At 37.2% G+C, this 21,330-nt stretch overlaps 1 protein-coding gene across 3 annotated transcripts in view; it reads left to right on the top strand.

The window, feature by feature from the left end:
- The window catches only part of LOC117337883 (septin-7-like), an 86,447-nt gene extending 71,071 nt beyond the window's left edge, over positions 1-15,376 (top strand). For all 3 annotated transcript variants that reach the window (XM_033899028.1, XM_033899027.1, XM_033899026.1), the window contains exons 8-13: positions 454-550; positions 763-814; positions 3,864-3,983; positions 9,064-9,199; positions 10,167-10,309; positions 11,652-15,376. In XM_033899028.1, the coding sequence (XP_033754919.1) occupies positions 454-550; positions 763-814; positions 3,864-3,983; positions 9,064-9,199; positions 10,167-10,309; positions 11,652-11,685 (582 nt within the window). In that variant the 3' untranslated portion in view covers positions 11,686-15,376. The remainder of the gene's footprint in view (positions 1-453; positions 551-762; positions 815-3,863; positions 3,984-9,063; positions 9,200-10,166; positions 10,310-11,651) is intronic.
- The last annotated feature ends 5,954 nt before the right edge of the window (positions 15,377-21,330 follow it).

The raw sequence follows: 21,330 nt of genomic DNA, 5'->3' as shown, positions 1-21,330 counted from the left end.
TGGACCAACATACACTGATACATGTGTAAAGGTGATGGACCAACATACACTAACACATGTGTAAAGGTGATGGACCAACATACACTAACACATGTGTAAAGGTGATGGACCAACATACACTAACACATGTGTAAAGGTGATGGACCAACATACACTAACACATGTGTAAAGGTGATGGACCAACCTACACTCACACATGTGTAAAGATTAATCTGATACATAGCAGTGAATCACAGAATATACAACAGATCTATGGGTATTTCATCACTAAGGGAGACGGCACCAATTCTCTGAAGAATTTGTTAGAAAAAATGTGATCAGACATTTGTGGACTAGATAAGACATTTGTGGACAGACAAAACATTCAACAAGACATATTGCCTCCTTTAATAATCTATGTTTCATTATATTTTAGAAGTACTGTTTTTATATTGTAACTTTCTGTACAATCAGGATCGTGTGCCGTTTGCAGTGGTGGGAAGCAACAGAGTAATAGAAGCTGGAGGGAAGAGGGTACGAGGCCGACAGTACCCCTGGGGTCTCGTCGAGGGTGAGGAGGTTTTCACAGTTTTCATCAACAGTAAACACATCGAATATATATTTCTTCAGTGAAGTTTTGACAAGTCGGATACACTAGTGATCTATGCTAAATTATATCAACTCTACAAATTTTTGATAATCAGATGTTTTGTAAATTTTTTATAAATTAAGTCACTTATCACAAGCAAATTATGTGAACAAATAATTATCTTCTGTTTTCAGTCGAAAATTTGGAACACAACGATTTCATTGCCCTGAGGAATATGCTCATCAGGTAATAAGATTTAAACTCTTTCCAGCACTACTGTTTGTGTGATACATTACTCTACACATATCAAAATTGTTTGATCCATATATTAACAATACATTTAAAACTGTACTCTTTATCATCAAATCAGTATGTATCCTTTGAGAAAGTCATAGCTAAGTACAGCATTACCTGGAGTAGGTTTGGCTTTGCATTGTTTAACATCCTATCAAACAGGAAGTAGGTTTGGTTTTGTGTTGTTTAACATCCTATCAAACAGGGAGTAGGTTTGGTTTTGTGTTGTTTAACGTCCTATCAAACAGGGAGTAGGTTTGGTTTTGTGTTGTTTAACATCCTATCAAACAGGGAGTAGGTTTGGTTTTGTGTTGTTTAACATCCTATCAAACAGGGAGTAGGTTTGGTTTTGCGTTGTTTAACATCCTATTAAACAGGGAGTAGGTTTGGTTTTGTGTTGTTTAACATCCTATCAAACAGGGAGTAGGTTTGGTTTTGCGTTGTTTAACATCCTATCAAACAGGGAGTAGGTTTGGTTTTGTGTTGTTTAACATCCTATCAAACAGGGAGTAGGTTTGGTTTTGTGTTGTTTAACATCCTATCAAACAGAGAGTAGGTTTGGTTTTGTGTTGTTTAACATCCTATCAAACAGGGAGTAGGTTTGGTTTTGCGTTGTTTAACATCCTATCAAACAGGGAGTAGGTTTGGTTTTGTGTTGTTTAACATCCTATCTAACAGGGAGTAGGTTTGGTTTTGCGTACGTTGTTTAACATCCTATCAAACAGGGAGTAGGTTTGGTTTTGCGTTGTTTAACATCCTATCAAACAGGGAGTAGGTTTGGTTTTGCGTTGTTTAACATCCTATCAAACAGAGAGTAGGTTTGGTTTTGTGTTGTTTAACATCCTATCAAACAGAGAGTAGGTTTGGTTTTGTGTTGTTTAACATTCTATCAAACAGGGAGTAGGTTTGGTTTTGTGTTGTTTAACATCCTATCAAACAGGGAGTAGGTTTGGTTTTGTGTTGTTTAACATCCTATCAAACAGGGAGTAGGTTTGGTTTTGTGTTGTTTATCATCCTATCAAACAGGGAGTAGGTTTGGTTTTGCGTTGTTTAACATCCTATCAAACAGAGAGTAGGTTTGGTTTTGTGTTGTTTAACATTCTATCAAACAGGGAGTAGGTTTGGTTTTGTGTTGTTTAACATTCTATCAAACAGGGAGTAGGTTTGGTTTTGTGTTGTTTAACATCCTATCAAACAGGGAGTAGGTTTGGTTTTGTGTTGTTTAACATCCTATCAAACAGGGAGTAGGTTTGGTTTTGCGTTGTTTAACATCCTATCAAACAGAGAGTAGGTTTGGTTTTGTGTTGTTTAACATCCTATCAAACAGGGAGTAGGTTTGGTTTTATGTTGTTTAACATCCTATCAAACAGGGAGTAGGTTTGGTTTTGCGTTGTTTATCATCCTATCAAACAGAGAGTAGGTTTGGTTTTGCGTTGTTTAACATTCTATCAAACAGGGAGTAGGTTTGGTTTTGTGTTGTTTAACATCCTATCAAACAGGGAGTAGGTTTGGTTTTGTGTTGTTTAACATCCTATCAAACAGGGAGTAGGTTTGGTTTTGTGTTGTTTAACATATCTCAAACAGGGAGTAGGTTTGGTTTTGCGTTGTTTAACATCCTATCAAACAGGGAGTAGGTTTGGTTTTGTGTTGTTTAACATCCTATCAAACAGGGAGTAGGTTTGGTTTTGCGTTGTTTAACATCCTATCAAACAGAGAGTAGGTTTGGTTTTGTGTTGTTTAACATCCTATCAAACAGGGAGTAGGTTTGGTTTTGTGTTGTTTAACATCCTATCAAACAGAGAGTAGGTTGGTTTTGTGTTGTTTAACATCCTATCAAACAGGGAGTAGGTTTGGTTTTGCATTGTTTAACATCCTATCAAACAGAGAGTAGGTTTGGTTTTGTGTTGTTTAACATCCTATCAAACAGGGAGTAGGTTTGGTTTTGTGTTGTTTAACATCCTATCAAACAGGGAGTAGGTTTGGTTTTGTGTTGTTTAACATCCTATCAAACAGAGAGTAGGTTTGGTTTTGTGTTGTTTAACATCCTATCAAACAGGGAGTAGGTTTGGTTTTGTGTTGTTTAACATCCTATCAAACAGGGAGTAGGTTTGGTTTTGTGTTGTTTAACGTCCTATCAAACAGGGAGTAGGTTTGGTTTTGCGTTGTTTAACATCCTATCAAACAGGGAGTAGGTTTGGTTTTGTGTTGTTTAACATCCTATCAAACAGGGAGTAGGTTTGGTTTTGCGTACGTTGTTTAACATCCTATCAAACAGGGAGTAGGTTTGGTTTTGTGTTGTTTAACATCCTATCAAACAGGGAGTAGGTTTGGTTTTGCGTTGTTTAACATCCTATCAAACAGGGAGTAGGTTTGGTTTTGCGTTGTTTAACATCCTATCAAACAAGGAGTAGGTTTGGTTTTGCGTTGTTTAACATCCTATCAAACAGAGAGTAGGTTGGTTTTGTGTTGTTTAACATCCTATCAAACAGGGAGTAGGTTTGGTTTTGTGTTGTTTAACATCCTATCAAACAGGGAGTTCATCCTATCAAACAGGGAGTAGGTTTGGTTTTGTGTTGTTTAACATCCTATCAAACAGGGAGTAGGTTTGGTTTTGTGTTGTTTAACATCCTATCAAACAGGGAGTAGGTTTGGTTTTGCGTTGTTTAACATCCTATCAAACAGGGAGTAGGTTTGGTTTTGTGTTGTTTAACATCCTATCAAACAGAGAGTCGGTTTGGTTTTGTGTTGTTTAACATCCTATCAAACAGCTATGGTCATTAAAGAATAGGTGGAGTAGGACGTTCTAATAACAGGTACAAAGTTATCTAATCTTACAAAAAATTAAGTATCTTTGATGATGAAAGTGAATATGTGTAGTGGATATGTGTAGAGATATGTAGATGTTTTAAACATTGCCTTTTGTCTGGTTATCAATTTTAACATGCATCAAATGTCATAATTGCCTAAATGGTTATAGTGAAATAAACAAATTATTTTTCAGAACACACATGCAAGACCTGAAGGATGTCACAAATAACGTGCATTATGAGAACTATCGCTACAGCAAACTAGCCCCCTCAACTGGAGACAGCAAGCAAATCAAGCCAGGCTCAATGTCAAAGTGAGTAATTCTATCAACCCAAGCTCAATGTCAAAGTGAGTAATTCTATCAACCCAAGCTCAATGTCAAAGTGAGTAATTCTATCAACCCAAGCTCGTTGTCAAAATTAGTAATTCTTTCAAGCCATTTATTCTATCAAGTCAGGCTCATTGTCAAAATTAGTAATTCTGTCATTCTGTCAGTTACTTGGTATTTAGTTCACGTGATACCTTGGCATATCGATATACATATAATTGGATTATAAGAGTTGTCTGCCATATCTATAGTCAGCTATACTGCAAGCAGCTGTCATGCTATAACTGTGGCATTGACTATGTGTACAGACGAGGTTACATACACCTGACCCCTGAACATTACTCCTCATTCCTTAATTTATATTATATATACTTATAACATAATCACATATTAATATCACCTGACCCCTGAACATTACTCCTCGCCTCATTCCTTAATTTATATTATATATATACTTATAACATAATCACAGATTAATATCACCTCACCACTGAACACCACGCCTCATTCCTTAATTTATATTATATATATACTTATAACATAATCACAGATTAATATCACCTCACCACTGAACACCACACCTCATTCCTTAATTTATATTATATATACTTATAACATAATCACAGTTTATACACAACACACCAAAACAGTATGAAAGTCAAAAATTTATTGAATGGAACCAATAACTTGTTCAGGCTCATATTAAATATTACCTAAAGGTTTTGGCATTCTTAGGGGCTGCTCATTCTTACAACTAAATAACATCAACTAACAATATTACATAATAAATTTTTACTCGCTACTAAAAAGATACACCTAAACAATTAAGATACTAATTATACTATAGGGGCATGCAACCCCCAAGCTAGAGCGATCATAGCTTAGCTAGCTATGACTAATAGAGAGGAGAGAAACCTAGCTTGAGCGACCTCAAGCCACAGAGTAAGCAGTTGGTAGCTAAAAAGCAGGCAGTTCTGCTAAGACTGTTTCAGATGGGGCGACCCCCGAGCTTGGGCGATCCCAAGCATATCATCTACATAAGAAATAAATACACAAAATATGATATAATGAATTGGGGGCAAGAAATTCCCCGAATTTAAAAGGCCAAATCGAAGAGGTTACAATAAAGTAACCGAATGAGAGCCCCCAAGAAAGAAATTATGTGCAAGAAGGATATGACAATGTAATATTTTTAAGAGTGTAGATAAAGTGAATTGATGATGAACTAGAAAATTATTGATTATTTGCCTATAGAAATTAATGCACCGTATATTACATATATACACACATAATTATCATATGCTCTAAAATGAGACATTAAGAAGTTAAATGTGGTCAGTGGCACAGTAACTGGTATAAAGCTTGCAGATAAACCAAGTAATGACAAGAGTTCAAATGATTGAAAGGTTATATCACGTATGGAATAAAGCTGAAAAAGAGAGGAAAAACATACCTAATACTATAAAGTGAGATAGTATTTAAAGGAGCACTAGATTCTGCGTCTGTGAATGAGACAGATGCAAGAACTACATCCTTCTGATGGAGGTCTAATTAAGGAAACAGTGCCAATGATAAAGTGTTAAGGATGATAATTAGGTACTGGGAACGCACCCTGAAGATGTAAGAGGATAACAAGCTCCGTATGTCAACTATATCTACTAATAATAGACAAAGAAAGGGTTGCAGATGTCCTAAGAAAGTCAACAAACTGGTTACCAAGACTAAGGAACTTACATACACAGAACAGGTAGTTATAATGAACCTGCCAACACTCAAACTGATTACGATGCATAAAAGGAGATACGATTAAAGTTATAAGTACTTAATGCAATAAGGATACTGAATGTAGTACAGGGCTTATACAGCTAACTTAAATAAACAAGATGTGAGTATTCCGAGAAACACCCAGAGAAGAGACTTGACTCTGTCGGACTCCAGAGAAGCAGCTTGACTCCAGGTATTTCACAGTGAAGAAAGAAATTGAGTACTCAAAACTAAAGAAGGGGCTTGACTCTACTGAACAGCAGAAATACAATAAGGATACTGAATGGTGTACAGGGCTTAAACAGCTAACTTAAATTAACAAGACTTGAGTATTTGGAGAAACACCCAGAGAAGAAACTTGGCTCTGATGAACTCCAGAGAAGCAACTTGACTCCAGGTATTTCACGGTGAAGAAAGAAAATGGAGTACTCAAAACTTATAGAAGGAGCTTGACTCTACTGAACCGCAGAGAAGCAACTTGACTCTAAAATGCCTGACTTAGAGAAGAAGCTTGACTCTACTTGACAGCAGAGAAGCAACTTGACTCTAAAATGCTTGACTTAGAGAAGAAGCTTGACTCTACTTGACAGCAGAGAAGCAACTTGACTCTAAATCATTCATACTGAAAGGTCCTACTAGAGAAGAAGCTTGACCCTACTGAGCCATAGAGAAGCGACTTGACTCTAGTACCCCTGTAGTGACAAACTTGACTCCTATGTGCTACTGAGAATACCCTTGGCTCAGAGTCGCAGTGACTCATGAGAAGAGACTTGACTCGCAGACACAGCTGAGAAGACCCTTGACTCTTGAGTTGTGATTACTCATGAGAAGAGTTTTGACTCATGATTGGAGAAGCGATGACATGACTGCATAAACTAACGAATCAAAACACAGCGAAGTAGTAGCTGGTGGCATGACAAACTTGACTCCTAAGTGCTACTGAGAAGACCCTTGGCTCTGAGTCTCAGTGACTCGTGAGAAGAAACTTGACTCGCAGACACAGCTGAGAAGACCCTTGACTTCGAGTTATGACAACTCAAGAGAAGAGTGACTTGATTGTGGTTGAAGACATGACCTGATTACCCACAAAATAAACAAATAAAACATGGCATAGGTTGGTGGCTATTGTAAGGAAAAACTTCACTTCTTATGGCTGCTGAGAAGATCCTAGACTTTAAGTTGTGATTACTCATGAGATGAGTGACTTGACTCGTAATAGAAGAGGCTTGATCTGACTGATAACTAATTAAACCTAGTACATGATAATAACAATCTAGTAACAGACTAAATAAAGTGAGGAAGAAACATCATCTCTATATATATCTATGACAAAGCTCTCCTTAACAGTTGCATAATATATTCCGCACAATGTATAAACAAGAATCTGTGACAAGTACAAGGAAAACAATAATGCTAGATACAGATAAAAGGTGTGACAGCTATGCCGTAAACCAATTATTTAGAAATATCTGTGACAAGTACATAGAAAAGAGTAACGCTAGATACAGATAGAAGGTGTGAACGCGAAGATATAAATGTTTACTAGAGTAACAAGTATCGAGAATGCTCCTCTGATATCCACGCTGTAACCAAAGTCTGGTCAGGTACAACAAGTCAAAATAGACAGATTGATGAGTAATCTCACCGCTGAAAAGTCCAAGACAACTGAGTTGGAAGCATAGTAAGCTGGTGCTACGATTTCCACTTTATCTGCATGTCGCTATCATCGGGAGATGGAAACGCATAATGTAGTTCGGTGAGTTTCCGAGTCGTCTGTATGTAGTTATCAAAGTTGTTCGTTGATTATCCGAGGAGTCTGCATGTCGTAATCGTCGGGAGATTGAAATTCCGACTAGTTAAGTTGTTCGGTTAGTTCCGAGTACACTGCATGTCGTAATATCGCGAGATGGAAATCTAGACTAATAATGTTGTACGTGTAGTTCCTTAATTATCTTTCCTTAAATCAGATAATTACCCCTACAAAATTAACCGTAAACGCCAAAGAAGACGATGCAATGCCCTACAGTGTTCGACAAGACATGGGCGCTGCCATCTTGAATCCCGCACGGAATCCTGGGATCGCGCACCAAGCTGCTGGTAGTGACGCGTTCCTGACCTGCTTGGCCGCCATGTTAGATGACCCGAGAAGGTTTACAAACTGATGTCTTTCGATTTCCACTAGCACGAATAAGTCACACACAAAGTTAGATCCCGATAGCAAAGAAAACACATTGTGGTTGCATAAAGACTGTTAGGATCCAAATAGGAAATACACAACTCGATGACGAATGACATTCGTCAATGTAAACTAAAGGAAATGTCCTCGACACACGTCGATAAAAATGTAAACAAACACAACACACGTGTAAATACCGTTATTGGTGTGTACTTCACTGTCGTAGGAGACGACAACTCCAGGCAAAACACTCGTAAGTTCAAAAGTCAATAGGAGTTGTTGCGACGAAAGTAAACAATAGGAGAAAATAATGATGAATAAAACACTGCTGCTACAAATAATCACGCTGCTTGAAAATGAATGCAGGTGGCGCTATCCCCTGACGTATTTCCATTGGTCAAGAACATCACGTGATCAAAGGCGCGAGGTTAGAAATAGATATTTACTAACATGAAGACTGTGACGGGGTTTTTAAATGTTGTGTACAAACAACTATTTAGTAAACAAAATATCATATTATTATCACCTGACCCCTGAACATTACTCCACACCTCATTCCTTAATTTATACTATATATACTTATAACATAATCACAGATTAATATCACCTAACCACTGAACACCACACCTCATTCCTTAATTTATATTATATATACTTATAACATAATCACAGATTAATATCACCTAACCACTAAACATTACTCCACACCTCATTCCTTAATTTATACTATATATACTTATAACATAATCACAGATTAATATCACCTAACCACTGAATCACAGGTTAAGGCCCCTGGGCCTCTTGTTTATATTATATATACTTATAACATAATCACAGATTAATATCACCTCACCACTGAACATTACTCCACACCTCATTCCTTAATTTATACTATATATACTTATAACATAATCACAGATTAATAATTTCATCATCAACCTTTTACGCTCTAGGCACTTTGGTATAGAAGTCTGATGTTGTGTGAGTAAACAAAGCTAAATACAATGATCAATTGATAAATATTGAGGTGGATTCATCCTGAAGGAGAGTTGATTAATAAAACTTTATATTCCAGTACAAAGAGTACACACATGCCTGTCTTATATTCATCATGTTTTGTTGCAGAGACCCATTATCACAGATGGCAGAGGAGAAGCGTGAACATGACAACAAGATGAAGAAGATGGAGGCAGAAATGGAGCAGGTATTTGAAATGAAAGTCAAGGAGAAGAAACAGAAACTCAAAGACTCCGAAGCAGACGTGAGTACATGATCAGTATAACATGTAGTTGTGCATCCCACATTTTTTTTTTTTCGAAAAAACATTTTTCAAAATGGCCGTCGCCTTCTCATTGGTTGAGGCTTGTCCGGACAACTCCTCCTAAACTGCTACTCCGATTTTAATGAAACTTGGTATACATGATCAGTATAACATGTAGTTGTGAATCCCACATTATTTTTTTCAAAAAAACATTTTTCAAAATGGCTGCCGGCTTCTCATTGGTTGAGGCTTGTCCGGACAACTCCTCCTAAATTCCTACTCCGATTTCAACAAAACTTGGTATACATAATCAGTATATTATGTAGTTGTGCATCCCACATTTTTTTTTTTTCAAAATGGCCACCGGCTTCTCATTAGTTGAGGCTTGTCCGGACAACTCCTCCTAAAGTTCTACGATTTTAACGAAATTTGGTATACATGTTCAGTATAACATGTAGTTATAAAAATGCGAAATAAATAGGTGCAGTCCTAGCTCAGGCAGGGGACTTTGTATTGCTGTTGCAATACTACCCATCCTTGTTGAATTTGTTCAAATGAATGACCTTGATCAACTTTCAAGGTCAAAGGGGATCAAATCGTTAAATGTCTTTTCAATAACCAAGAGATCTAGGGTCATGACATTAGTCAGTTAAAATTCTAGGATGAATGGTTGCAAAATTTGTTCAAATGAACAAAACTTGATCTATTTTCAAGTTCACAGGTGTGAGATGTGTTAAATCAAAACGTCATCTATAAATATATTTCAGATGTCAGGTGACCAATAACATGTATTGGTATACTTCAGGAATTCAGGTGACCAGTAAGACCCTTTTATATTGTTTATGTTAAACATTGTCTCTTATATTTTTGCCTGTTGATCAAATTGTTTTATTTACATGTCAAATATTGGGGTTAACGACATCAACTGAGAATGAATATGGTAACAATGTAGACATTTCTGTCTTAGTTACAAAGACGGGCAGAGCAGATGAAGAAGTCCCTAGAACAACAGCAGAAGGAACTGGATGAGAGATGGAAGCAATTTGAAAAGGAAAAAACCACTTGGGAGGATTCTGTGGGCCTAACTGGGAAGGGATCCTCTGAGAATATGTAAGTAGTAGAGTCCTCAGAGAATATGTAAGTAGTGAGGTCCTCAGAGAATATGTAAGTAGTGGGGTCCTCAGAGAATATGTAAGTAGTGGAGTCCTCAGAGAATATGTAAGTAGTGGAGTCCTCAGAGAATATGTAAGGAGTGAGGTCCTCAGAGAATATGTAAGTAGTGTAGTCCTTGGAGAATATGTAAGTAGTGGAGTCCTCAGAGAATATGTAAGTAGTGGAGTCCTCAGAGAATATGTCAGTAGTGGAGTCCTCAGAGAATATGTAAGGAGTGGGGTCCTCAGAGAATATGTAAGTAGTGAGGTCCTCAGAGAATATGTAAGTAGTGGAGTCCTCAGAGAATATGTAAGTAGTGAGGTCCTCAGAGAATATGTAAGGAGTGGAGTCCTCAGAGAATATGTAAGTAGTGAGGTCCTCAGAGAATATGTAAGTAGTGGAGTCCTCAGAGAATATGTAAGTAGTGAGGTCCTCAGAGAATATGTAAGTAGTGTAGTCCTCAGAGAATATGTAAGTAGTGGAGTCCTCAGAGAATATGTAAGTAGTGGAGTCCTCAGAGAATATGTAAGTAGCGGGGTCCTCAGAGAATATGTAAGTAGTGGGGTCCTCAGAGAACATGTAAGTAGTGAGGTCCTCAGAGAATATGTAAGTAGTGGAGTCCTCAGAGAATATGTAAGTAGTGAGGTCCTCAGAGAATATGTAAGTAGTGAGGTCCTCAGAGAATATGTAAGTAGTGGAGTCCTCAGAGAATATGTAAGTAGTGGAGTCCTCAGAGAATATGTAAGGAGTGGAGTCCTCAGAGAATATGTAAGGAGTGGAGTCCTCAGAGAATATGTAAGTAGTGGAGTCCTCAGAGAATATGTAAGTAGTGGAGTCCTCAGAGAATATGTAAGTAGTGAGGTCCTCAGAGAACATGTAAGTAGTGAGGTCCTCAGAGAACATGTAAGTAGTGGAGTCCTCAGAGAATATGTAAGTAGTGGGGTCCTCAGAGAATATGTAAGTAGTGGGGTCCTCAGAGAATATGTAAGTAGTGGAGTCCTCAGAGAATATGTAAGTAGTGGAGTCCTCAGAGAATATGTAAGTAGTGGGGTCCTCAGAGAATATGTAAGTAGTGGAGTCCTGAGACGGGGCGTTATACCAGTGATAGAAAGGGGAAGGGGTTTATTGCCAGTTAAGTATGGTATATACATGCAGTTCATGACATATCAACTAAAGATTTCACTTTCACAGTTTAAATTTTACGACGACTTTCAATTCTGAGTACTACTTGTATTTATTTTCAAATGACAAAGATGTTTATAATGTTCAGAATGTTAATGAAGTGTTATTTCCTTTTCAGATCAGTGAAAAAAGACAAGAAAAGGTTATTCTAAGTGAAGAAACAGCATTGAAGATACCTTTACTCTGATGGTACAGTTTGGACCAATACCATCTGACTTATATGAAGGCTAGAAAGATTAAATACTGCACAGGTTTCAGGATTCCAGTGTCCAGTACGTGTACAGACAATAAATAGGTTAGCTGTTTGAGAAAAAATGGACTTCAAGAATATTGGCCAACACCAATCTGACAATAGGCTGACAGTGAAGTGTGAAAAATTTGCTCACAGTACAGTACCAGGTCACAACAGGACATGTATATACGTCCTGATAGTCCACACGTCAGAAGGTCACAACAGGACATGTATAAACGTCCCGATAGTCCACACGTCAAGAAGATTTCGGTTTTGTTTGAAACTTCTCATTGGTTGCCTGGCAGCTTCATGCCCCAAGGGTTAATTGACCTTTGACCTATACAAGTGGACTTGAGTGTTATTTAGCCGTACATTAATGGACTCATTGTTTATGTATTGTGTAAAACAATTTGTCAACTTTTATATGATAGATTGTCAGATCTGTTTTGACTGTTTTAATCTTCAGAACTGCTGTCATAAGAAAGAAAACTGCCATAATACCACCAGACACCCTGGGAGACCATGTATTTGAACATGTGATATGTGTAACAATTGTTACGGCCCTCAAATCTGGGCACTGAAGGTAGTGAGACATGAGCAATAAACAGCATATACTTGCCCTGGGGACCAGACAAATAAGGCGTCTATGCTTGCCCTAGGGACCAGACAAATAAGGCGTCTATACTTGCCCTAGGGACCAGACAACTAAGGCATCTATACTTGCCCTAGGGACCAGACAACTAAGGCGTCTATACTTGCCCTAGGGACCAGACAACTAAGGCGTCTATGCTTGCCCTAGGGACCAGACAACTAAGGCGTCTATGCTTGCCCTAGGGACCAGACAACTAAGGCGTCTATGCTTGCCCTAGGGACCAGACAACTAAGGCGTCTATGCTTGCCCTAGGGACCAGACAACTAAGGCGTCTATGCTTACTCTAGGGACCAGTCAACTAAGGCGTCTATGCTTACTCTAGAGACTTAGTGTTGTGTGTGGTGTCCGTGCTGGCCCGGGGATCAATTCAACACTTAGAACAAAGATAATTGTGGTGCTCTACCTACTACAACCTGTACTTGTTGATGTCACAAGTCAGAACATTGTTTAAATATCATTATTCAAGTCTGTATGTTCCCTAGATGCACTATTTTGTGGTATTTTCTCCTTTAGACTGGGATGTATAGTGGTGTTCTATGTCGATGACCCCTAGGGTAAATGTCTTTTTCTATGCAGTTTTTGTGACCTAACCAGCAAACTATTCAGTAAAACTGCTTCCAAGATTCTGTAATGTAAAATCACTGTTTTGCCAAAATAGCTTCTTTAAACACCTTTGTGTACCTTTTTAGACAATGTACATATGTTGCAGTCCTTCACAGTTTTAATAACCGAAAGTTTTTCATAGAAAATAAACCTGTCGGCTGATAAACACTTGTTATTTTATACAAAAGAGTGTCATAGATTAGCTGTAAGTTGTTGTAATGCTTTATAGATATATTCTTGCCAATGATCCTATAACCATTATCTTATGAATATGGATCGTCATCCCCAGGGTGTTGCTGCAGTTAACATTTTAACATGCTACAATCATCATGACAAAATGATTAGGTGCATGGCATTTACCTATGTTGAGCAGAATTTAATCTTGTTCTCTTTCTTACTGGCTGTTGTGTTTCCCCCAAAACTACTTTATTTTAATGAATAAGATAAATCACGTTCAAACTCTATATATCAGTAGTTTTAATGAATAAGATAAATCACGTTCAAACTCTATATATCAGTAGTTTTAATGAATAAGATAAATCACGTTCAAACTCTATATATCAGTAGTTTTAATGAATAAGATAAATCACGTTCAAACTCTATATATCAGTAGTTTTAATGAATAAGATCAATCACTTTCAAACTCTATATATCAGTAGTTTTAATGAATAAGATAAACCACGCTCAAACTCTATATATCAGTAGTTTTAATGAATAAGATAAATCATGTTCAAACACTATATATCAGTAGTTTTAATGAATAAGATCAATCATGTTCAAACACTATATATCAGTACATACATAAAGGAGAGACAGGTTCCACATGTTTTTAAAAAAATGAAGATTTGATGTTTAATGTTAAGTGTGACTTTTTTTTATTGGAGGTAAACATGACAAACAACAGTCACAAGTTGTTAACCTCTTCTGACTTTTTCAAATCAACGTCATTGTTATAGAAACAATAAATAAACATCAATTACATACAAACAAAATTTGGGGGAGATTTCTACATCGGGAATAAAGGAGCCCCACAGGACCAGTGGGTGTAGATCTTCAGTGTTTGTAATTGTTAGGATTGTTGGATGTATTTTAACTGTTTAAACAACACTAATATTTAACATCAGACAGTTATGATAACAGAATATTTATAGGATGAGAAACAGCTTTAATCATCAACAACCATGGGGGAAACATAATGTAAAAATCTCACTTCAAACTTTACAGAGAAGGCTACATTAATCAATCTGATAAACTCTTTCTTTTTAATATTTGTTAGATATATTTAAAAGTCATACTGCATATTAAATATTTTTATGCCAGAACTCTTTAATATATATATATATATATGTATTACCTTAAAGCATAATCAGCCAGACAACTATATATTACAAAGATATAGGGTCCAATAGTGTCGTCACATTCAACCATTTGAATTGTCATGGATCACTATATATTGGCATAGGCGTACATGTACACCATTTTTATTTATGATTGTAATATTAATTTGTAAAAGTATTATTAGTAGTAAGTGTCCTCTGTAAACAATGTATGTGTGTAGGCCTTATTGTTATTTTTGTCTTTGTTTGATGGTTGTTTCTGTGGTAATGTAGTCCGATTTTATACGCAGTTTTTAACAATTAACACATTTGTTTCTCATGCCATCGTCAATATAAACATGTATTAATGCATTTATTTTTGTTTTCATAAACTTTCTTGCAATAATTTTCATGTGATCTAATGCAATTCCTCTGATTTCTTCAGTGATTTAAATCTTCCAATCAGGGACTTTTGTAATTTAAAGGAATTCATATTGTTTTGTGAAATAAAAGACATTGTTACCAGTTACACATAATGCATCAAATGCGATAGTTGAGTGGGTAAGAAGTCCATGTAGACAAATCAAAAGTTCATACCACATCTAGTCAAAAATCATTGTCATTTTAAATCAAACATTCAAATTTTAGCACTTTTCATTCCGTGAGCTAGGTGACTGTGTTTGGGTGGTAATTCTGTTAAAATATAGACTATTCCTATACATATTGGCTTTATTTTTTTCTGTGTTAATAGTTTAACATATAAAAGTAGTAAACTTAATTCAAAAAGTAAATAGCTGATAGAACATGGTCTCATTACTTCTGTCAGGGTCAGTATGAACCCTTAAAAGTGCCTGAGAGAGTAAAGGGATCTGTTCTCATTGGGGATAAATGTCCACATTGACTTTCTGTTGGGGTTGAGGACGTAGCTCTGCTTATAGACATTCTACTAAGTCACTCGTATATTGTTATCCATGTATTTCTCTTAAAATTGCATTGGTATTCACTGGCATGGAGACAAAATAAATATAAATGCTACTATATACTTGTGTTTGTGTTTGATATCATGTACAGACCTGAGAGTCTAAAAATGTCATACAAATTACAAAAAGTCAATCTCGCATTTATAAATGAATTTAAGAATGGACAATTTATATACATTTGGTATGCAAATGATTAATATTACCTGCATCATATAGCAGTTTCATCATTCAAGAAGTTGATAAATAAAAGATATCCCCATAATCACATAGGTAAATCTTAGGCAATAGTGAAAAAGGGTAAATTTTACTCAATAGAGAAAAAAAACATGTATAAAGCATTGAACGATGCCAAGTAAAGGACCAAGGTGAGCTTATGCCGTACCGTGACGTTCGGCATCCATCCGTCTGAAAACAATACCTTGTGAACGGGATAACTTGAGAAAGGAAACTTTGTATGCAGTCAGATATCGCAAAGATCCCGGACGTGTTCAAAAATGGGAATTATTCGACAGTGACTAACGGAGTTATTGCCCTTTGTGATAATATTATTATTGGACAATGCGAACACCATAACTTGAGTAAATATCATCCATGTTTGATGCAACTTTGTATGCAGTCAGATATTGCAAAATATCGGACGTGTTCAAAAATGGGAAATATTCGACGGTGACTAACGGAGTTATTGCCCTTTGTGATAATATTATTATTGGACAATGCGAACACCATAACTGGAGTAAATATCAACCAAGTTTGATGAAAATTGTATAGATCCATATCTGTATTCTTTAATTTCCACCTTCATAGAAGAACCTCTAATATCTGGAGTAATAACTTATTTACAGTCCCTGCACAAATTAAGTGCGCTGGTTAAAATCGCAGCACAAATGAAGGATACGAGAGTTCAAGCTCCATGGATTACCTAGGTATATCCACTAAAATTACATTCACTTGTGCAAAGCAACGAGGATATGTGACGTGTTAAACTGTCCTTTAGTTAGTCACACACCCCAGCTAGTGATTGCGTCTGTGTTTTAACTGACCGAGCGAGCTAAATTTCTTTACATACAGCGAGTATCATGGCCTCTTCGCATTAAAGTTCACAAGGTGGCGAACCCCATCATCAGATTTCTCTTCGTATAAACAGCTGCTGTCTATAATGTTCCGAGTGATATCCAGTGCGTCAGGATGAAGTCGGACGTCTTATCAATTGAATTGCGTTGGTAGGCTCCCAGAATAACGGTTCCTAACATCTTATAGTGACACACACCTCAGCAGGAAATGGTCCTTGGTTTAACCACCCTTTTCACTTAATATAATAGACAGGTCACTTACACTTTGTTCTGATTGATGGCACTCCGATTTGCCTGGAGAACATGTACTCGTGGCCAATAGTAGACGCAATTTGCCTGGAGAACATGTACTTGTGACCAATAGTAGACGCAATTTGCCTGGAGAACATATGTACTCGTGACCAATAGTAGACGCGATTTGCCTGGAGAACATATGTACTCGTGACCAATAGTAGACACGATTTGCCTGGAGAACATATGTACTCGTGGCTAATAGTAGACACGATTTGCCTGGAGGACATATGTACTCGTGGCCAATAGTAGACACGATTTGCCTGGAGGACATATGTACTCGTGGCCAATAGTAGACACGATTTGCCTGGAGGACATATGCATACTTGCCAACTTTTTAAAATTCTCATGGGGGAGAAAGTGCGTGAGCGACATTTTTGACCGGAAATCACATTTCACGCGCGACACATTTAGCAAACAAAAACTAAGGGGAGATAATTTGCTATTGGAAAATAAATTCCTTGCATGAACACTTAAGCTTCCTTCCCTCACTGAAAAAATGGGGAAAAAACTTATTTCAAGCTTGGCCAATGATCTTTTTTATTCAAGTTTGGAAAGATAATTATATAAGCAACAAGTTACAAAAAAATAGCTGCAAAATTACATCATTTTTAATTATTTCTGGAAATGATTTAACTCACTGTTCACTCTAAATAAAAGTATTTACTTAGATATGTTATGAAAATTATGTTGTAAGATAGATGTCAGTCAATTAAATGTAAATTATCACAATGATATCACTTTCTATCAAGCTTTCTCTCCAGCAGTAAACTTGAAAAGAAAATACCTAAAATGTCACGATAAATATCTAGAGTACAATATAATATCTGAATGAAATTTCAAATGTTTCCTTTGGATTACAACAAAGACAATAATACAAAAAAAAATATAAAAGGGCTGTACCAGCAGTTGTAATCACTATAGGCTTTCAAAGTTATAACATGACAGTATTTAGTTTAAGAAAGTTAGTATTTGTGGACATGTTTTTGTCTTTCAAAATGTGAATTGGGAAAGTTTCTGCCAAAATAAGTCTCTGCTAATTGACACTATATAAGTATGCTGATGCTACGGTGATTGAAACGACGTTACCTACCGGCAACCAGGCCTTCGGTCTAAATGGTCGTTATTGTGAATTTATTTCCTTGAGCTAATTATCTGAAGATCAGCCCATGTTTAAATGTAGTTAACATTCCAATAAGTAATCTGTCACATTCGATACTCCGTTGATAACATTGCCAGTGTTGTTTTCACTTTTACTGTCCGAGATATACTGTCAAGTAGAGGTCGTTTATGCGCTTGACATCAAAGGCAGTATAGGAAGCCATTTACAAGCGTTTAATAAACCATGACTGACCTGCTACAAAACCATCACCACGCGTCCTCAGCTTAATTGGTTTTAATTAATTGTTTATTTATCGGGGTATTGTCACCCTTGCAGTCAGTGAAGTGTCAGAATTTCGTTACGGTCTGTGAGCAGGTCAGTTAACTGACCAATGCCCCACACATATGTCTTTCACCAGCCAGCAAGCGTTACCTGTCATAGGCCTTAGTGAATCTAACAAGATGAATAGGGGCTCCATACGGGGTTATCAAGACATATTCTCCAAAATCGGGAGAATACACTATGTTTTATCTATACGATCGGGAGACGGGGCAGGGAGTCTGAAATCGGGAAATTCCCGACTAAATCGGGAAAGTTGGCAAGTATGCATATGTACTCGTGGCCAATAGTAGACGCGATTTGCCCTGGAGGACATATGTACTCGTGGCCAATAGTAGACGTGATTTGCCTGGAGGACATATGTACTCGTGGCAAATAGTAGACACGATTTGCCTGGAGAACATGTACTCGTGGCCAATAGTAGACACGATTTGCCTGGAGGACATATGTACTCGTGGCCAATAGTAGACGCGATTTGCCTGGAGAACATGTGTACTCGTGGCCAATAGTAGACACGATTTGCCTGGAGGACATATGTACTCGTGGCCAATAGTAGACGCGATTTGCCCTGGAGGACATATGTACTCGTGGCCAATAGTAGACGCGATTTGCCTGGAGGACATATGTACTCGTGGCTAATAGTAGATGCGATTTGCCTGGAGAACATATGTACTCGTGGCCAGTTTATAGTTAAAATGAAGGCTGCTTTAGCTGAACCCTCTGTATGTGGATAAGAATAGGAGGTGATAGGAATATGGAGGGGTGATGAGTGCGGAAGCCGGTGATGTAAATGCAGAAGATACCACATGTCGGAGATGGGCCATGACAATGGGACACGTGGAAATGGTGGACATTGATTGATGAACATATGTCATATCTGACCTTGGATATAGATGAGCAGGAATAGTTTCTGTACTCGCTTTCATTGGCTTCTGGGTGTCTTTGTTGATGACTAGTGGGGCGTAGGTGAATGTATACTCTGTGATGAGGCTGGGTTTCTCGTATTCTGGACAGAAAATGGTTCTTCATTCTGGAAATAATTCCTCACATGGCATGCTGTCCGGCATTGCTGGTAGTATTTTGAGTAGTAGGTACATCCTGAGAGTATAGCTGGGCATCAGCAAGTTCACCTAAACGGTTCGATCTCACTTGTTTCCTGACCGACATTTGGCAGAAGCTTTGACCTGCTGTCTTGTCCTTTCCCTGTGAAATGCTGACTATTGTCATTATCACGAAGAATTCTGAAGCTTCTCGACCATTGATTCCAATTCGTGTTTGTATAATTTCCTTTTCTGCATTCTGTAAGTCCTTTCTTTTCTTCTTTTAATTTCAAAACTTTTCTTCTTCGTTGCTTAGGCTTGCTTACCGCGTGTTGCGCCTCAGTTTGTAAGTTCGTCTGTGGGATTAGCTTGATCTATCTATGACTGTGTCCTTTATGACTCGTCATCAGATAGTATACCTTGGACTGACCTATCTAAGATTGGTGCATCTTCATTGTGATCATTGTTTGCTTTAAAGTCAGAAATATTGCTATACTATTATCTTCTGAACTGTCTCAACATGCTGAGTGACAGTACTAGTACTGCCAACACAACTCACAGACATCAAGCCTCTTCTTCCAGATTACTGTCAGAGATATGTCACAGTTGTACTAGATGACTCAATTGCGCTCAGAACCTCTGCTGGGTTACATTGCTTACAGGTATATATATACATGTATGCGTTGTTTGTCCCCAAAAATCGTAAATTTTCATCTGAAATCTTGTCACAGTTGTAGTGTATCCAATACTCACCCTTCTTACAAAACCAGCTCTTGATTTACATTTTTTTTTATTACACAAGCATGTACTGGAACTTTGTGGGTTGCACCTTGCTGTCTTTTTTCCCTGGTTACAGGATTCTGGAGTACACGTATACCGTCAGTGGAGGATAGTTGTATCATTGAATTATCCAACAAAGTTTTCATTTGGTCTCGGAGATGTTTCATTATCTGCCCTCTTGGGAGTTTATTTCCAAGTTCAGTCAACAAATGTTGATTGGAGTCATTTTCAATGAACGGTACTGTGGCCTTATCATTGACCATCATACTGGTATAGATAAGCGAGATTTAGCGTGTAGGAGTTGTCATATGTCAATTAAGATTTTACACAAACTTCTACCAAAGTCTAACAATAATTTATAGATTTCACAACACCTTATACCGTAGTTGTGTAGATTTTACACAAACTTCCACCTATGTCTGACAATAGTTGTATAGATTTTACTCAACCTTCTAATATAATCTGGCAATAGTTGTATAGATTACTAGTATACACGACCTTCCACCCAAGTCTGGCAATAGTTGTATAGATTGTATATGACTTTCCACCCAAGTCTGGCAATAGTTGTATAGATTTTACTCAACCTTCCACCCAAGTCTGGCAATAGTTGTATAGATTGTATATGACTTTCCACCCAAGTCTGGCAATAGTTGTATAGATTTTACTCAACCTTCCACCCAAGTCTGGCAATAGTTTATAGATTTTACTCAACCTTCCACCCAAGTCTGGTTATAGTTTATAGATTTTACTCAACCTTCCACCCAAGTCTGGCAATAGTTGTATAGATTGTATATGACTTTCCACCCAAGTCTGGCAATAGTTGTATAGATTTTACTCAACCTTCCACCCAAGTCTGGCAATAGTTTATAGATTTTACTCAACCTTCCACCCAAGTCTGGTTATAGTTTATAGATTTTACTCAACCTTCCACCCAAGTCTGGCAATAGTTTATAGATTTTACTCAACCTTCCACCCAAGTCTGTTTATAGTTTATAGATTATACACGACCTTCCACCCAAGTCTGGCAATAGTTGTATAGATTTTACTCAACCTTCCACCCAAGTCTGGCAATAATTGTATAGATTTTACTCAACCTTCCACCCAAGTCTGGCAATAATTGTATATATTCTATTCAATCTTCTAATAAAGTCTGGCAACAGTTTATAGATTTTACACGACAATAGTTGTATAGATTTTAAATGACCTTCCACCGAAGTCTTAGAGATTTTACACGACAATAGTTGTGTAGATTTTTACACGACAATAGTTGTATAGATTTTAAATGACCTTCCACCGAAGTCTTAGAGATTTTACACGACAATAGTTGTGTAGATTGTAACACGACAATAGTTGTGTAGATTTTACACGACAATAGTTGTATATATTTTAAAT

Source organism: Pecten maximus, chromosome 11 (genome assembly GCF_902652985.1).
Source record: "Pecten maximus chromosome 11, xPecMax1.1, whole genome shotgun sequence".
Lineage (NCBI taxonomy): Eukaryota > Metazoa > Mollusca > Bivalvia > Pectinida > Pectinidae > Pecten > Pecten maximus.
Note: the sequence above shows the minus strand (reverse complement) of the source record. Positions and strands in the feature narration are given on the sequence as shown.